Below are 19,332 nucleotides of genomic sequence, written 5' to 3'. Positions count from 1 at the left end.
TCCCCAGTTTTATCGTTCCACATGGACATGTCCCGTAGAACGTGGGACATCCCTCCGGCCAGAGGGGGTCAGCTGTCCTGGCTGCATCCCCGCTCAGCTCCTCGTGTACCCTCGGCCTCCTCGGGAGTGTAAGCACTGCTCTGCAACAACTGAGGCGTCAGTCGGCAGCATCGTCCTCCTCCTAAATCCCAAACACAGCACCTACCAGCTACTAGGAGGAAAATTAACTCCACCCTAGCCAAAGCCAGGACAAGCATAGAGAGAAACAATGATCTAAAACTGTCTGTAGTTGCAAGGCACTAGGAAAAAAAAAAGTGAGGGAAATACATTTTTTTGGGGGGGGGAAGCATGGGAGATCTGCAAATTTTTTTTGTAATTACCAGAATTTATAGACTAGTGCTTAAGATTGCATTACTGTTGTGCCTCAGTTCTTCAAAGTCCTTGTACGGATAGCAGTTATACAGAAAGGCGGGCAGTACCCTTATTACAGCAGTTATCGAGGCGGCTCCCCCCCCCCCCCCCGGCGGCTCCCCGCCCCCCCTCGGGCCCTGCGGCGGCCGCGCGCACGCGGGGGCGCGGACGCCGCCCAGCGGCAGGGGCCGGGCGCGACAGCTGCGCGGCGCGGCCACGTGACTGCGGGAGCACCGCCCCGAGGAGCTCACGCAGGGCCGGGCGTGGCGCGCGCGTGCGTGCGTGCGTGCGTGCGTGCGTGCGCGCGGGGCGGGGCCGGCCTGCCCTGCCCTGCCCTGCCGGGAGGGGGAGGGCGCACGGGAGGAAGGAGGAAGCCGCCATCTTGGAGCGTCGAGTCGCCATAACAAGGCACCAAGCGGCAGCGAGAGGATTTTGTACCTGGGCGAGGGGGAGCGCGGCTGGTGGCGGTGAGCGCGGGCGGCGGCGCCGGGGCGAGGTGGGCCTGGGGGAGCGGCGAGGGGAGCCGCCGCCACCGGGCCGGGCCTCGCCTCGCGGCCTGCGGCGCGCCGCGGTAGCGGCGGGGCCCGAGCGGGGCCTGGCGGCGCCGGGGGCCCGGCGGCGGGGCGGGGGGAGGCCGGGCCGGGGGCGGCGGGGCCGCGGGGCCGGGCCGCGGCGGCGCTCGCTGCCGCCCGGAGCGGCGGGGCCGCGGGCGAGGCCGCTCCATTGTTCGCGGGCGGGGGGTGCCGGTGTGGCGCAGCTGCTTTTCGCGGGCGGCGGCCTCGCCGCGGGGCCCGGGGCCGCTCCGCGCAGCGCTGGGGGTGACGCCGCAGTGCGGCCCGGGCTCGCCGGACACGATGGGCACCGCGGGGGCGCCCGCGGACGGGCCGCGCGTCGGCTTTGTGCCGGGGCCTGGCAGGCCCAGGGGCCCGGCAGGCCCAGCTCTGTCGCGACGGATCCGCGGTCGGCGGGAGAAGAGAGAGGCCTGGCGGCGGCTGCCCTTCACGCCGGGCCTGCGGCCGGGGGGACGGCCGTTCCGCGGGGTCCTGTTCTCCATCGGGTCTTCGGTTTGCGAAATGGTGGCTGCTGTTGTCCGGGAACGTGGTGACCCCGCTGGGTTTGGCGAGGTCTTGTGTTTTTTAATCTTGCATCTTGTTGAAGGATGGCTACGAGCGAGAGGCTTTAAGGGAACTAGACATTTCCTCTACTAAAAATGTTTGCGTGATCTTTGCCACTTGTATCCGGGTTTGTTAGGTGACCATGGTGGCTTATATGATCTGTCTGTTTTTTTTTTTTAACTAAGTTAATGAGAGGGAGAGTTGTCCTTTCAGAGATGCACTGAAACCATGCTTCTAGTCAGAAAGATAACTAGGAGAAATATCTTATTTCTACTGATTTTAAAGTTTTGCTGCAAAGCTCTAATTGATGCACTTGGAAACAGCTGGGAAGTCTGAGAAGAGTTTGCATTCTTTTTCCATCCTCTTGAAGTGCTCTTGAACGTATGTTTTATTCACTGGGGAAATGCCCTTTTTTTTTTTTTTGACCGCTCCACCTTAGCAAGCAGTAACCTGCTTTTCCTATGCACTTACTAAGTTGCAGGAGCTTTATGATGAGAAACTGTACAGGCAAGCAAACCTACTTTCAGTTGCTTTTGAAAGGTTTTGAACTACAAGTGTCTTGGCTGGCTAATATTGTTGTAAGGAGTTCTTCATCTCTGGGCCGTATTTTCTGTGTGTGAGACGCAGACTTTTTCTCTCTTTGCAGTTTTGGCAACACTTTTGTTAAATACAGTGTTGATACTAAGTCATATTATCTTAGAATCATAGAGTGATGTGAGTTAGAAGAGACCTTTGAAGATCATCTAGTTCCAACTCCGAGTGCGATGTGAATTTTTACTGACGAATGGAAGGTAACATCAAGCAGGAAGCTAACTGATTCCTGGTGTAAATGTTTAGGCTCAGCAGGAAGCTGCTCTACTCTTAGTTCAGCACCATGATATCATTTGTTTCAATATTCTAAATGGTGTTAAATCAATGCCCAATAAAAAAGGTTATGAATAAGTTGGTTGAACTAACTTTTGGAGTTGGGGGAGGGTGAGTGCTTTGTTTTCACAGATAATGTCATAATTTCTATCATAATTCTAGCATCACTTCAATTTCACTTCTTACATGAAAAAGACAATCAGAGTAACGAGTATTTCTTCGGTTCTTGCTTTAATGTCCATTTGATATTGTGGTTTTGTTTTTTATCAAAAACTTGTGCATAATGTTGCTTAGGTTTTTATGGTTGCTTTCCTGTGTTCCAGAAGAGGGGGAATTTCAAGAACAGGCAAAGCAATCGAGGTAATCTGTGCCTATTTCACAGGGGAATCTAGGTACTGTTTTTCAAGTGGTTACTAGCTGGAAGGCTGCTGAAAGAAAGTACAGCTGTTTACACAGTCATCTTTGGTGACCTAAGCTCAGCTTTGTAGCAAGGGGAAAAAAAAAGTTTGATATGTCTCTGATAATTCCACCAAGAAAAAAGAAAAACAAATACTGTGTTGTGTGCTGCCTGGGAAGAGGTGATTTTTAGATAATATGCAGTGTTGCAGGCTATTTTAAAATAGTGAAGTCAACTGAAGGATTTGTATATACAGAAGTCCATGTATTAATTGTTACTGTCTGCTTCTTTTTCAGATTGAAGCGAGTGAATTCTGATATAACTCAACTTTGTTAGAGGGCTTTTTTTTTACAAAAAAAAAAAGGTTGATCCACAGTGCATCAGAGCAAGTTACTACTTTACTTTTGAGTGACTTACAGGTGCTTGCCTGCATTGCAATAAAGGACTCATATATTGAGCAAGACTTATTTATCTCTTCGTTTTGGAGAGTCTAATAAACTGTTATTACAGTTTCTGTACTGACTTTCAAAGTTTTGAAGTCTAAAAAGACATCTTTAAAAATAGAAGCATGAGCACGGCCAGAACAGAGAACCCTGTTATAATGGGTCTATCCAGTCAGAATGGGCAATTGAGAGGCCCTGTAAAACCCAGCGGGGGCCCAGGAGGTGGAGGCACACAGACTCAGCAACAGATGAACCAGCTGAAAAATGCCAACACAATCAATAATGGCACTCAACAACAAGCACAGAGTATGACCACCACTATTAAGTAAGTATTTGTGTTAAAATTTGATATAAGGGAAAGTGTTCTTGGGTACTTGTGTTTTAAAAGTTCTGTTCTGTTGTTTTATGATGTTGATGACAGCAGTGTCCTAGGATGTGCATTACTAAACAAAAGCTGTATTTCCAGGTGTGAGCTGCTTTCTGGCAATTATCTTAGCAATGTATTTGTTGTGGAAATTGAATTTGACACTTTTCAGAACATGGAGCTGCTTGTCAGAGGTAGCCCACTGAGCAGCAGCATCCTGTTTTCTTTGCTCATTTCAAGTGGTATGAGAAGGAAGTTGGGGAGTGGGAAGGAACTGATATTTAAGACAGGAGGAAACATTGCCTAGTCCTAGTCCAGTTTTGTATGCTTTTCAGTTTGTTGCTGATCTCTCTCGTGGTGAGAAATTCTTTCAAGTTGGTTATCTTTTTTGTCAATGATTTGGAATAGTAGTGTGTGTTCTCCCCAGTGTAATGCTGAACTTCAGTCAAAGCCTAAGCTGAGATAATATGGTACCACTATGACACCCTTGTATGCGTCTCTTCTCTCTTTTCTCATCAAAGTGTTTTAGGAAGCATGCTGATAAAATGTGAATGTGCTGGTTGGAAATTCTGACAGACTTACAAGACTTGTTTGGTACAGTAATGGGTAATTCTCTGCTGCCCCTGAGCAACATTCACTTTTCTTTTGCTACTTGGTTATTTTTGAAGAAAATACCTATCTTAGTGCGTAATGGCAAAATGGAATACTTGAATACTCATTTCAAGTTCTGGTGTAATTTATTTTATACTGGTTTACTAACCAGACTGATGAGGAAAACTCATCATAACTCACTCCTAACTGGCACTGGGGCAAAAAAGAACTTGCTCTCTTCTGTACAGGGTCTTTTTAGAGAGGACAAATGTCTAAATCTCACTGAGCAAAATTAAAAAACAGTTCAACAAGTGGAGTGTGTATTTACTTAATTTTCTCCCCCAGAGTATTTCCATCTTCTTTTATTATTGATAAAGAATAGATGGTCTCTGGGCATGAGGTTTTTATTTTTTGAAGTAGTTAACTATAGTTTTGTGGTTTTATTATAACTTATTACTTTATTATGAATATGTCAGTGTGTAGTTTTAAGTCTGTTCTACTGGATCAATTCAGTGCCCTAAAAATGGGATTTGAATCATGACTGGATAAAGATTTCACAAATTCTCTTGCACTTGGCAGACTGCTGAATTTCTGTGTTTACAGTTTCCTGCCTGTTGCATTCGCTTAGCTCAGAGAAGACTTGAGCTCATATGCGTAGGTGTTTTTAGCTTTCAAGATGTGAAAATGTTACATGTTAAATCACTGTTCCTAAGAAAATCAGGACACAAAAAGTTATTAAACCAGATTTTTTTTTCTGTAGACCTGGTGATGACTGGAAGAAGACTTTAAAACTCCCTCCAAAGGATTTGAGAATCAAAACTTCGGTAAGGACGTTTGAATTTTAGGAATAAATGTGGAATTAAAGTTGTGGGAGAAGCTGCAGTGGGTTTGTAAGCAAATATTCAAAGGCAGTTCAGCTATTGCTAACCTGTTTTAAATGAAGAATTGCCGTTTTAATTCTCTTAAAACTGCTTGGGAGAGATGTTTCTCTTGTAAAGCTCAAAAACAGAGTTAAGTGTGTATTTCTTTCTTACTGTTATGGCATGAGGCTGATTGTCAGTGGCTCCTGCAAGACAGAGATCAAAATACATCAGTGTATTCACAGTGTTGTATTTGGTTATTGGAAACTTAATATTTACTTCTCCACTGTATGGTATTGCATAGATCAGTGAGAACTCCTGTGTAGTAATGAAATGTGCTTTGTGATCTTCTTGCATAAGCACTCTCTCATTGACTCTGACTGATCTACAGCTGTGGATTGTATGACCTAATCTTATGGATGTGCTTTTTGTGATTATTCAGGACGTGACCTCCACAAAAGGAAATGAGTTTGAAGATTACTGTTTGAAACGGGAGTTGCTGATGGGAATTTTTGAAATGGGCTGGGAAAAACCATCTCCTATTCAGGTTGTTAAAACGGACTAGTTATAAGCAGCAGCTTAATTTTTTATAAACTCTGAAATTCTTGTGCTTAAATGTCAGATATTATGTCATGGTTTGGGAAAACTTGGGATTTGAAAACTGGGGATTTGAACCGTGGAATTTTGTTTCCATTTGGGGAAGGAAACCGTAGAGGCATTGGTATGTTAATCCCATGTTCAGTAGCATCCTTCAGATAAGTAGTCGCAGTGAGTACAGGGATGTTCTTGTAAGTTTTCTGGAAAACAGGTCTGCCATAGGTTGCATACCTTTATTTGTTACTAAGATATCTGTATCACCCATTCTTGGCTTTTTTTATCATAAATATCTGGAAGGAGTCATAATGGAGATTATAGGAGAGAGAGTGTTAGTAAGTTTACTTTTTCTGTTTCTCCATCTTGTTTTTACTTTTAGAGCTGATTCCATCAGTAAATGTTAATGTATGTAAACTTAGGGGAGTGGGTGTGGTGTTGAACTCTTCCCCCGTGCTACTGACATCCAGGCCATTTTATCTCCTTAAGGAATGGAGGAAGCTATGGCTTTTTGTTAATTTATCTGCTTTAGAACAGATTCTAATGTGTCAGCTTTTCCAAATGAAAAGGCCGAATGTACTTGGGTCATTTAGATATTGCTGTAAAAGAAAGCAAATGAAAAATACTTGTGGCCTTTGCCTGAGTGGCTGAAGTCTTAAAAAGGAAGCCCGCTGGTTTTGAGAAGTGTATCACAGAAACATGCAGGTTTGAAATTACATGGGCTGATGCCTTTCCAATGTTAAGATACATGTGGGCATTTTTTCCCATTGGAGGAGTTTGCTAGTGATTCTCACTGTCTCCTCATGTTTTTTCCTAATTTTTCACTTTTTTTTTTTACTAATGCGTCTGTATGGGTTTACAATTCCTGCAGTAACCGAGCACTGGTTCTCATCCTATCTGGTCATAAGAGGACTTTACGTGAGACGTTGGGAGCAGAGCTATTGCTTTGCTGGGGAGCTCTTTGCTGATAGGTTAAACTCCTTCCTGCTGTGTGTAAGTCTACAATACTTTCAGTAGCAAGATACTCTTTCATGGAACAGGTTTAACATCATATAGCGAGGAGAGTTATATTTGGCCAGTCTTTAGTGAGCATGGCTCATGATTGCTCATGTGCTGACTGTCATTGCATTTCAGGAGGAGAGCATCCCCATTGCTTTATCTGGTAGGGATATCTTGGCTAGAGCGAAAAATGGAACAGGCAAGAGTGGAGCCTACCTCATTCCCTTACTTGAACGGCTAGACTTAAAGAAGGACAACATACAAGGTCAGTTGGGATGGGTCTTCCTTGGCTGCATCCAGGTAATAGTATTGGTCACTGTGCAGCAGACTTGAATCTAAAAGTGGTCGACAGAATGCAGCAGTGTAGGTTATCTGCTTATATTTGTAAAGCAAGTACATAGGGAGTGGTGGAGGGAAAGTGAAATTTTAAATTTCCAGTTTCTTTTAAAAACTTGAAGATGTCTTCTGGACTTTACTGTCTTGCCCTGGAAAATGGATTTGGAGTAACACAGAAGCATGGTGGCTGGGTGACTCATGTGGAGGGAATAGCAAGGGATATAGAACCCTTGCATGGCATTTGTCTTGTTTTAAGCAGTTTCTAGGACTTACTCGGGGTATTTAGAGTAGAACTCCAAAACCACAGAAGTATGGCTTTCATGAAGTCTCTGTCCTCTACAGAGAAGTATTTTTGATAGTGTGTTATTAGTAACTCATGCCGACACTTTTAACTTCCAGCAATGGTGATTGTTCCCACCCGTGAACTAGCCCTGCAGGTCAGTCAAATCTGTATCCAAGTCAGCAAACACATGGGAGGTGCCAAAGTGATGGCAACAACAGGAGGAACCAATTTGCGAGATGACATAATGAGGCTTGATGATACAGGTCAGAGCACCTTTGCTATGCTACAGTTGGTGTTTGGGCTTTTACAATGTGGCATTCTAATTTCTGCTTTTTTTGTTATGTCTGTGTTATTGTTACGCTTGTTACAGGAAGACTGTATTATGTCTTAGTCACTGTTTGTTTACAGTCATTCTCTCAATCTGTTGGTATAAAACATGTCTCTGAATGCTGGAAACGTTGTTTTAGTCACCTTAAATTTTTTTTCTCTTCTAACCTTACAGTGCATGTGGTGATAGCTACCCCTGGCAGAATTCTCGATCTCATCAAGAAAGGAGTAGCAAAAGTTGAGCATGTCCAGATGATAGTATTGGATGAGGCAAGTTGCTCATATTAAACCTTTTGGTGTATTAACAATTTAAACGAATGATGTGTCTCAGCCAGCCACCTCATTATATACAGCAACAAATACCTTTGCTTAGGGATACTAAGGTTATAGCTAATTCATTTCTTGTTGTTTTTGAGAAGGTATATGGGCATAAGAGCTCTTCTGCATGTAAAACTTCCAAGAAAACAGCCTAGGAAGGTTTGCCTTTTCTGTTGACTGTTCCTGCGAAATAGATAAGCAGTCTATTCTGAACTGAAGGATTGTTTTTCATTTGGTATCTGTTCATAATGAATGCGTTGTGCTTACCACATAAGTTCATGTAACCTGATTTATAAACATCCAACAGACTGCTAAGTGAGAGGTTGAGAAAAATAATTGTGTGAAAGCTCTTGGATGACTCTGATAGGAACAGTGATAGCTATTTTTGGTTTAGAACTCCCATTGTATGTATTTTTATTCAGTTTGATTCTGCTTAAGTCAGTATTGAAAACTGGGAAATGTAAACTTCCTTCTACTGATGTATCCTGTTTTCAGAAACTAAATCAAATGTCATTTGGAGTGTGGTATTCACTCCAGAGGGGGTGATACCATTGTGAAGGTGGGAAGGAGAATATTCCCGGTGTGTTTGTGTTTCTTCTCCAGCGTGATACTACCAGAAAACTGAAATATTGCCCTACTTCTTTGACTTACTCGTTTGTGCTTGTGTTGTTACAGGCAGATAAGTTGCTGTCTCAAGATTTTGTACAAATAATGGAAGACATTATTCTCACGCTACCTAAAAACAGACAGATTTTGCTCTACTCAGCCACTTTCCCTCTGAGTGTACAGAAATTCATGGTGAGTGTAGTTGGATTCAGATACATGTGATTGTGGTGACACTGCACCTGAGGTGCATGAGTGGGTGTTGCTCATTTATTTATGCATCCACACTTCTCTGGTTTAATATACCAGCCTCAGTGTAGGACAGCAAATTTGAAATAACTTTTGTCCAGAAATAATGTTAATGGGAAGTTAAGTATATGTAATTCTTGCATGTAAGGTACTGTTTTCCTCTTTATACAGTAGTTAACGCCATCTGTGTTGATTTGCTTCTAGAAGGTGATCCTGTTTAGCCTGGCATGATGCCTTCGTTTTTTAAGTAATCCTTTGTGAAATTTCACCTACCCTGTCTAGTGACAGGCATAAAAATTGGCTAGTTAGTGCATCCTTGCGATGGAAGAATTAAATGTGCTACAGGATGGGAAGTCCTTATGTGGTTTTGCATATAGATATGCCTGCTTTATTTTTATCTTTATCTTTCAGAATTCCCATTTGCAGAAACCCTATGAGATTAATCTGATGGAGGAGTTAACCTTGAAGGGAGTTACTCAGTACTATGCCTATGTAACTGAGCGTCAGAAAGTTCATTGCCTCAATACGCTGTTTTCCAGGGTAAGCAGTGTAGGTCAGGTTAAGAACTTACAAATGCTTTGTTTCCTTCAAAGTCAAGAATAAGATTCAGAGTGACAGACTTTTTTTTTCCTTGTCAAACTGTGCTAATCATACTATATAAGCTGAAGCTAAAAATGAGTGTGCTTGCCTCAAACAAAACTTGCCGTGCAGTTTTGTTACGTGTTAACTTTTTTTCCCTCTTGTACAAAAATATTTATGGTATGAATTACTTGCAGCACCTGTCTTGCCTTCTTTCTGCAAGGGATTTAGATCTGCCTTAGATCATCTGTTACTAAAATTCTGCATTTACTTAACACGCTTCTTATATGTTCAGCTCCAGATTAACCAGTCGATCATTTTCTGCAACTCCTCTCAACGGGTTGAATTGTTAGCCAAAAAGATCTCCCAGTTGGGCTATTCCTGCTTCTATATCCATGCTAAAATGAGGCAGGTGAGTATGAAGTTACAGTGGTTTATGTCCTGCTACATGATTTCATGTCCTACTCCACAGATGTAGCACATAGCTGAATTAAGTCTCATACTTGCTTTAAATTTGCATGTTCTTCAAAAACTTAGACATATATTGCTTTGCTATCGCTTCAGTTTTGTTTTCAGACTCCTCCCCCCCCATAATTAAACCTTTTTCCGGAGCGTTTAGTGTAGCTGTTCATGTGGTATTCAGGAGTACAAACAGAAAGAACAATACTCAGCTGATCTGAGTGCCTAGCCTGGCTTTGCAAGCAGTAAATCTTGCACTGTGGCTGTAGGGGAATCTGAGAATGCAGGGAGATGGCTTTGATCGAAGCTCTTACTTGAAAGCATTGACTGCTGAATAGTGATTGAGCTCCAGTGGCCTAGTTTACAAAACTATGAAAAATGTCTGCAGCTTTGCTGGTGCAGGAATTTCTGTTACTTGTAGATCAGTTCACATGTCCTCAAGAGTCATGCTCTTGATTTCCTTGTTATCGGTGAGTGTACTAAAAGGCATTGTCAAAAGGTTGAAGTGGTGCATGTAAGACAGGAGTACTTTGAAATACTTCGCATTTTATATGTAAACTTGAATAAATTCATATGAAAGCGTTACGGGAAGCCTAGCTTGCTGTACATTGGGCTGGCAGGTAATACAAATGTTTGCTGGGCTATGTGCAGACCAGCATTTCTTTAAACAGAAAAGGAGGCAGTGCCAGTATTGAGCATAGACACAGATATGCAAATGGATTCCCTGAAGTCTGTTTCTTGTTTATTTCTGATTTGTCAGTAGATAATGTGTGTGGCAAAAGGCAGGTATCTTTGTGTGGGAAGTTTCAACTTGTTAATTTTGCTCTCTAAAAATGATACTACTTAATTTTTGTGTGGTCCAAAGGAACTTGTTGTTGAGAGGGGAGTCTTCATAGACAATTGGCGCATACCATCCCTATCTGTGCTTCAGGGGTGAAAAACATTCTTTAGTGGAAAATGAAGAGGCTTCCTTTTTTAAAGGAAGGATGTTTCCAGATTTAATGTAAATGATGAAAAATTTATTGCTAGGACATAAAATGAATAAAATGTATTGAAATTGGCACAGGGATCGGGGAGATGATAGTCAAAATACCAGGAATGAAAATAAGCTTTGGGCACAGAAATTTTTTTTGGTAAAACTAAAAACTTTTTTTATGGATCTGCATGTCATGAAACAATATCCTACCTGATTTCTTGTACTCTTTCACATATGCTGGTTACTGTGTTTTCTGCTTGCAGAAATCAGTATGAGGCACTTCATTTTTTTGGGGGGGGGGGGGGGGGGGGGAGAGGGAGAGCTCATAGCTACAGAGGCCAATTGATTAGCATGATGTTGTTCCTTTTAGTAGCAGTCAATCTAACTTCCCTAGTGCAGGTTTCATGTACTTGTAATTTATGATGATACTATTCTGAGATTAATTTGTGTAACTAATTGAGATTTGTAGACAAAGTTAAATGTTTTTGCCTAAAAGTGGTTCTGAAGGCCCCTCTGGCAAGTTTTTTAGAATATATGGATAAGAAGTGTTAAGAAATAGTACTAGCAGCTTTGACTCAGCTGTCAGTAGTGATGAGGGGAAGGAATTTATGTGAATGAAGTTGTTTGTAACTTGAATACCTACCTGAAAGTCACAGTTGTTTTTATTTGTTTTTATGTATTTCCAGGAACACCGCAATCGTGTGTTCCACGATTTCCGAAACGGCTTATGCCGCAATCTTGTTTGCACTGGTAAGAGTTCCTAAATGTTTTTGTTTTTCTGAAGGTTGTGATAGAAAGCTGATTAGTCATTAGCCCAGGTGTGGCAGGTAACTTGATTTGTGATAAAGCAAGTTAATGGTTTGATTAGAGAATTTTGTCAAGTGTGTGTAGGGCAGAGTGCTGCACTCGTTTAGGTGTATGGGTTTGGTCTTTTGTGACAAACTGAAGTTGCAACTTGTTAACAAATCCTTTTATTGTGATAACCTGTGTTTCCTGCTTCAGTTACCTTTTCTGTATGTTTTCACAAGTGCTCTGTAAATTGTTCGGCCATAAGCTTTACAAAAGAACAGAACTGTAGGTGTAACTGTGGCTAGGATTACTGGACTACATTTTGCTGATTCTTTACACGTCTGTAGTTCATCTTTCCTAAATGGTCTGTAGTTGCGATTGGTCTGTATATGGCGTGAGTTATCCACAGTACAGCCTGTTTGGGCAGTACCGTGGCAGTTGCTACATGCATCTGGGTAGTCTTAACTCAACTTGAAGTGAAATAAAAAGAGCTAAGCTGATGGGATGTAGTTCAGATCTCAAGTCTGTTGTGACAATGGCAACATGTGCTGTGTTTGAGGAGGTGCTTGTATAAGATGACCTACTCAAAAATAGTCTAACATGCAAAAACTGGCTTGATGTTAATTACTTTTTTGGCATAGATTTGAAGATTTGAGGTCTTGATCATTCTTCTTGTATTACGCTTAAAGTGGATAAAGAGCAAGAAGAAGCTGTAACAGAATTGTATGTAAAATGCCTTGATACGAGGAAAGCTTATATTTATAAACTAGTGCTAGCTAGTGTTAATTGTTCCTAAATTTTCTACCCGAAATCAACTTTTATATAATATATATATAATAATCAATAATCAATTATTCATGACCTGAATTGTCTTTCAGATCTGTTTACCCGAGGTATTGATATCCAAGCTGTGAATGTGGTGATAAACTTTGATTTCCCAAAGCTGGCAGAGACTTATCTCCATCGTATTGGCAGATCAGGTGAGAGGAGAAGCATCTTTTAGAAACAACTTGGATAACTGTCATTTTTTTCTTTAGCATTGAATTGGCTTCTGCTTTTTATTACTATACTTGAACTATTTTGAATAGCTTTGATTTTTCTGACAAATTTATCTTTTGGGTACCATATCATGATTATTCTCACAAATACGTGAATAAATGGCTGTGTTCTTTAAACTAGTCCGAAAAGCCTAATGCAAAAAAAACACTCCATATTTTGCTTCAGTCTCATGAGACTTGATGTGATTTTTTTTTGCAGTTTGGGAGAATTTTATACTGAAAATTTAGCTTCTGTGGTTTCTTAAGCATCTTTTTTTTCTCCTGCGTGTTTCCAGTGCCTGGGCATCTACTAGATACATCTTCAAAAAAGGCGATAGGTGATGGAACTCAGTGTACTTGAACTCTGTAGTTCAGGCTTGTTCAATAACTGTTTCATTTAATAAGGGGTGGACATGTGTACTGTAGTAGTAGAAGACTTTGAGTTGGTTATTAATGAATACGTGCAGTTGGAGCATTTTTAACCTCTTGGTTTTTCTTACTCCTGTAGTTGTACAGAAGTCCTTAAATGCTTTCAAAGACCTGTTGCAGAGTCTGGATTTTCCTTTACCATCGGAGGGCAGTGTTACTAATGCCAGAATCTGCAGACTCTTTCAATCAACCTTCTATTACTCGGTTCAGGTTGTTTTTTTTCTTTTTTGAGGTCGCTTTGGTCATCTTGGCCTGGCCATCAACTTGATCACCTATGATGATCGATTCAACCTGAAAAGTATTGAGGAGCAGTTGGGAACTGAAATTAAACCCATACCAAGCAACATTGACAAGAGCCTGTATGTGGCAGAATACCACAGTGAACCTGTAGAAGATGAGAAACAGTAACCATAATGCGTATGTAAATGCCTTCCTGAATAGAGAAGTTGTTGGATAAAAGAAGAGCTGGGCTGAATATTGTTGCAGGGGAAGAGGGAAACTGATGTGCCAAACGTGCCTGAATATGAAAACAAGGGTTTGAAATAGATTGTCAGTGAGGGTGGGAAGATTGGTGTTTGGAGAGGCTAGGATGCCTGCTAGTAGCCTAAAGAGTTCTTTCTGTATTGCTTAGCTAAAAAGAGAAGTAGGTGATGGCAGAAAGGGAGGTGGTAATCAAAAAAGCCAGGAGAGAAAGTGGGTCTCTAAGAATTTTGCACCAACAGAAAAGCCTAATCAGCTCAGCAGCTGAAAGAAACAGATTCAAGCTATAGGTGCCTCATGTTTTGTCTTCTCATAGACATATATTCATAGAACCTCCTACAAAGTAGGTAGCAAAGCTGTAATTCATCTTCATTGCCACTTGAGGTCTACGTAGCATAAAAAAAAAAGGCTTCACTGCCAGGGTGTCTCAAAGTGTGGCTTTTCTTGATCGCTGTCTGAGGAAAAAATGCTAAGTCGATTTCTTTTTTCAATCCAGGGAAATTGTTGTTCTTAGAGTCAGGCCAAATAGAGGGTGATGTTTGATCTGTTTTTAGTTAAGATGCTATGTTATGCAACGTCAAGAGATGACACTGTTTGGGTTGAAAGTAATTTTGTTGTGTATTTTCTCCTAGAGATTGTGAATTAGAAAATACTGATGAAGCTACTGAAATTGCTCTCAGCTGACAAAAACCAAAAATTGCCAAAGAAGCAGATTGCTAGAGAGAGATAAAATGAACCTGTGTCTACTTGAAATAATTTAAGGATAGTCCTACTCAGTCATGCCAAAATGACTTGCAGTCTTTGCTTTGCTTTATTAATCTTTTAAAATAAATAAGTACATAGACAAAACAAATCAGATGACGAACCTGGGCAGAGCTCTTGGGTGGCTTCTTTAAGGGGAATGCTGTAACCTTGTCTGAGAATTGTACACCACTTAATGACAGTAAACAAGTGTGTAGTTGTGCCATTTAGGTATAATTGGGTAATAGTAGCACTTCTTTTTGAGGTGCAGTGATTGAAGATGAGCTGTTCTAAATGCTGTTGGCTTTTCCGGAGCAGCTACATAGTCAGTGTGATTCATTACTTACATTCTGGTTTTGCATAGGATTGATTTAACTGTGGGTGTTTTTTTTTAAGGTTTTGACTACACATGCCGGAAGGTGAAGCCCTTTGATCCACATCTGTGACACATCATTTCTTTGGGGATACCCTTCTCTTTGTGGGTTTTTCTTCGTCTTTTCATTTCGGAACTATGAAGACTAAAGAGCTTGGCCTTTTTTCTTTTTAAATTTGGCAGCAAGGAAGAAAGAAGATGAAAGGAGGAATGTCTTTTTGTTTTTCCACTTGTTTGCACTGTGTGCTGATTGAACATTAGTTGCACTAACTGCTGGTTTTAAATTTTTTTTTCTTTGGGTGGGAGGGGCAACAAGGGAAGAAGAGAAACCCTGGAAAGAGAAGAATCTTGATGAACACAAGCTTGTCTGCGATTTCAAATTCTTCAACCATCGACTGAGTGCATTTCAACTTCTCCCTGTTTACTCATCTGTTTTTAAGCTAAAGAGCTTGTTACTTATTCGTGCAAAGTGCCTTATGCTATGAGACCATTCAGAATATCACCTTTCCGACACAGCCCAAGGAATCAACAGCTGTTTTTGGTTTCAGGTCAAAGTTCCCCTCTCTTCCCCCTCTCCTCCTCCCCAAGTACTCAAGGCCAGGGCTGGGAGGTGAAACTTATTGGTAATACTTTTTTTTCAACTTTTTTTTTAATTGGAGGAGTTGATATGCATCTGCAGTTCACCCACATTGTAAATACTGTATTTAAAACAAAACCAACTTAAAATCTGGGCTGATTAGGTGCAGCAGCATAGCTCCAGAAGGAAAGAGTAGCCTAGCCTGTCACCCTTTGCAGGAGCCATAAGAAAAGCCCTGTGCTCTAGCAGAACACTAAAGACTGGTTTCCATAAGTCTCCATTAGTAGTTCCAGCACTTGATATGTAGACTTGTTTCAGAGCCATGGCCCTCTTTCTTCTGGTGCAGTGTGTCCCATAGAAAATCAGATGTGTATATTGTACAAACTTTGTAAATATTTTTTTTCTGTTTGGGTTCATATATAACTTTTTTTTTTGATGAAGGTTGCTGGGGTTAAAGGGATTAGACTGATTATGGGAGCAGCTAAAGATGAGAGGGGCTCAGTTTTCTGCAACACTAAGCAATGAGAAATGCTCTGACCTCCCTGAAGAGCAGGCTTCCAAGTGTCCCTTGTCAGGGTGGGTTTGCTCTGGTGCTAGCAACACTGTCCTGTACCGCTTGTATTGAAGAGATTCCTTGCAGGGGCTCTGAGGCCTCAAAATCTGTTGCTTACCTTGTTCAAGATATTCTTTGATTTCCCACTTAGAAACGTCAGGAACTTCACAAGCTCTGAAGGGTGCCCTGACCTGTGTTCCACCATGGTGTGAGGGAAATCCAGCGGGTGTCAGTGTTGCTGAGCAGCATATGTATAAGGCGTGGATTTGGGTTTAAAAGAAACTGTAGAAAACTGATCTAGATGCATAAACTGACAGTTCTAGAGCTTTATGGGCTTGATTTACTTCCTGCAGCATTGTGCATTTTCTGCCCAAAACAGCCTCTATACAGATCTGTGAGCAGGTAAGGGTACAAAACCCCTGTTAGTGTCAGAAGCTACAGAAAGCTATTTGCCATCTTGTCTGTTTTGGCATGACTTGCTCTCTGTCACTCTGCGTTGTATATTGCTGGAAAATGCTTTCTGGTCAAATAGTGTTGCTTTAAATTGTGCCCCTCCCAACATGCTTGATGTTTGGCCTGATCTACAGGCAAGAGGAGTGAGACAAATCAAACTGTAAACTCTTAAAATTCCCTTTTAGCCTGTTCAACTACAGTGTCAGGAGGCACCTGGATGAACGCAATCCCTTTTGCTCAGTCATTTATTGTGTATACAGACGCTGCACTCACACCATGCTTGCTTATCTTAAGGCAGGAATTAATTGTCTTAATTTCTCCCATTTTGACACCCCCGCTTTTTTCTTTTGAGTAAAAATGTTTGGAACTAAAAGGCAGACTTAACTGTCCCATTTCCTTGAGGATCATAAGTACAAAATCAGGTGCCTCCTGACAACAACTTTACAAGATGGAAAGGGTGTTTTTTTTTTTGTCAGCAGTGACTCCATAATTGTAGCAAATGCTGCACTAGAGTACAAACTCAAGAGCTTGGTCACAGACACTCTGTGAGCCACACAGCTTACATCTGACTGGCAGGTACTAAATGTAAACAACTTTGGGGTGCTTTTTGGGGGTGGGGGGTGGGGTGGGAGTTTGTGGGTGATAACTTTGACCAAAAGTAAAATCTTGCTCTTGTACTGCAGCCAGCTTACGATTTTCCAGAGAGACAGAAGAGGGATCATTTTAGTGCAACAAAGACATGAAAAAATGTAAATAAAAGTTTTTTGTATCTTACCAGGGCGCACACACGTAACAAGAACAGGATAGCAGTGTTGAGTCAGATGTGTGTGCTCTGCTTGGATTTGTGGTAGGTTAGCCTGGTGCCATGCTTTGATGGTCCCTCTTAAAGCACAGAACTTTTAAATGGAAAGTATTACTTTAAACTCGGCCTCTATTTGAGGATTGGCACTTACCTAAACTATCAGGGGCACCGTTTTTAGGTGGCTTTCAGTAAAGAAGGAAGCAGCCTATTTTTGGTGCCAATAGGCTATCTCTAACAGATGCAATCTTGCAAATGGAAAGATGCTCCAAATGACTAGGATAAGCCTAGTTTTTGTTTTGTTTTTCCTGCCCAGGAGTAAGGAGTGTGTATAAGTCTTGGCTTTTTGAGATTCCTTTTGATCTCCTGTTGTTTTTCTAGTCACACACCAGCCTTTACATTTATGCATTACTTGGAGCCAGTTTCTGCCTTCAGTGATGAGCCCTAGGTCAAATAATTCCTCTGACAAAGATAACATTAAGAATCTGATGTATTCTGCATTTTCCCCCCGAAAGTCTAAAAAAAGCATCATCCTCTGAATCTGAAGAAATAGTGTTTCACAACTGGGTGAAATGGCTGTGAAGAGGGTGACGCAAATCTTCAGCCAACTTACTCCAGATGAGCTATAGGCTGGTCTCAGGATTTGCGCTGTCAAGAGTGCAGTGCAGTTGCTGGAGGGCTTTCCTTGAAGGGAGGGGGGTGGGTTGGTCTCAAATACATATTTTAATTTCCAGAATGAGATGGGAGCATCTTTCCTTTGCCCTCTGGGACTTTTTTTGTGGGTAAGAACATGGAAGCTCAACATGAATACGTTGTATACATGTTGGTATCAAATCATCTCATTCTGATTGTTTTGATTTTTATTTTTACTTGGGATAGGGAAGGGTGTCTGCTCCAAGGATTTAAAAATGCTTCACACGCTTGTTTTTCAAATGACCGATAGGACTCAAACCTTGAGCAGAGAGCTGTTCTGTCATGGTTTCTGTTCTAGAGGTTATCGGGATGCCATGCCGCACCTGCTGAGCTGCCATCACAGTGGTTCTTGTCCTGGTGCTGGACTGAGTAGTACTGCTGGGGTTGAGCAGCTGTTGGTTTCTGAGGATGGGGGTGCACTTTGTTCCCAGGAGCTCCAGCAGCAAGGTCACCATTGTAAAGGTTGGGCAAAAGAAGTCCACACAAGGAGTTTTTCCAATTGCTGTGAACTTGTAGTCTTTTTTTTTTTCTTTTTGGAATCACAGTTTCTCTTCATGATAAGTCAGGTCTCTGGACCAAAGAGCATGCATCTGATCTTCAAAATAAGGCTTTGGCAGATTATTCTGTAGGTTTTGCTCAGTTCACTGTTGCATTGCTTAAAATGTCTTTATGTGGAAGCATTGTTAAATTCTGCTGTAGACAAATAAGGGAAGGGTAAGGAGGGGTGGTGGGAGGGATGGGTTTATTAAGATACAGCCTTGCTGTATTTTAACCGATAATTATGGGGAAGGGGTGTCAGGAGAAGAAAATAGTCACTGTTCCCTTTATAGAAAAAACCTGGAACTTTATTTCAAGAAAAAAATATTTGCAATTCACGTGGGATATCATAATCCAGTGGTCCCTAGTTAAGAAGTTGGTACTTTGTTAACCAGTGAACAACATGGAATAGTCCTTGAAAATATTCAGGGGAGGGAGGGGAAAATTGGCTTTCTGTTAAATTGGTAATTGGCTAATTCTCCAGTGGAGCATGGATTTTGTTGAGAATGTGTTTTTCTCTGGATATGTACATGCGTTGCAGCACTGGCTTGTGAAGAGTTTCATGAGTTCAGAGTGCAAAAAAGACGAATGGTAAAATCCTGATTTTGTTGATTAAACTCAATAAAAGCTCCCTGGAACTCCAGGTTGGTTTTGGTGTTTCTTTTAACAGTGCTAAGCAAAAAAAAAAAAAAAACAAAAAAAAAAAACAATGCTGACCTTTTCTTCATTTCTTCATAGAAAGCCCTAGCACATGTCAACTAGCTTTGGAGAGATGCCTCAAGATGGTCAATGTGTCTAAATGGAAGGATTCTCCACTCCTTGGTGCTCATGCTTTCCGTACACTCATGACTAGGTGGTCTGTGCTCTTACAGAGTTCAATGCTCCAGTTTCAGCTAGCCTGGTAAACTTGGCTTTTGGTTGCAATACCCTGTTGGTGTGGATTACTACAATGAGAGTTTCTGTAAGGGGCTGGAGCAGAGCTGCAGAAGTCTCACTGGCCTGCATTTTTTTAATTTATTTTTTTTACCAGGAGTTGCCCTGAACTGGGGTGATTGTTTGGGTTGTTCACAGGCAACTGGTGAGGGGTAGGAAATGCGACAAGCTCT

The 19,332-nt window shown here is 41.7% G+C and overlaps 1 protein-coding gene across 3 annotated transcripts; it reads left to right on the top strand.

Annotated features, from left to right (window-relative positions):
* The first annotated feature begins 730 nt into the window (after positions 1 to 730).
* DDX6 (DEAD-box helicase 6) lies at positions 731 to 18,869 on the top strand. Of its 3 annotated transcripts, none has more exons than XM_083808251.1 (14): positions 731 to 878; positions 3,084 to 3,555; positions 4,946 to 5,009; positions 5,488 to 5,592; positions 6,771 to 6,900; positions 7,371 to 7,517; positions 7,757 to 7,855; positions 8,579 to 8,697; positions 9,163 to 9,291; positions 9,626 to 9,742; positions 11,452 to 11,515; positions 12,433 to 12,534; positions 13,253 to 13,437; positions 14,638 to 18,869. In XM_083808251.1, exons 2-13 carry the CDS (start codon positions 3,356 to 3,358, stop codon positions 13,426 to 13,428), a joined length of 1,452 nt encoding a protein of 483 aa, XP_083664377.1. In that variant the 5' UTR covers positions 731 to 878; positions 3,084 to 3,355; the 3' UTR covers positions 13,429 to 13,437; positions 14,638 to 18,869. The 3 variants fall into 3 exon arrangements, with proteins under 3 accessions (XP_083664377.1, XP_083664378.1, XP_083664379.1); XM_083808252.1 differs by having other exon boundaries at positions 750 to 907; XM_083808253.1 differs by lacking the exon at positions 731 to 878 and adding an exon at positions 2,227 to 2,317.
* Positions 18,870 to 19,332: the final 463 nt, after the last annotated feature.

This window comes from Anser anser (assembly GCF_964211835.1).
Source record: "Anser anser genome assembly, chromosome: 22".
In the NCBI taxonomy this organism is placed as follows: Eukaryota; Metazoa; Chordata; class Aves; order Anseriformes; family Anatidae; genus Anser; species Anser anser.
This window is presented reverse-complemented; position numbering and strand designations above follow the sequence as displayed.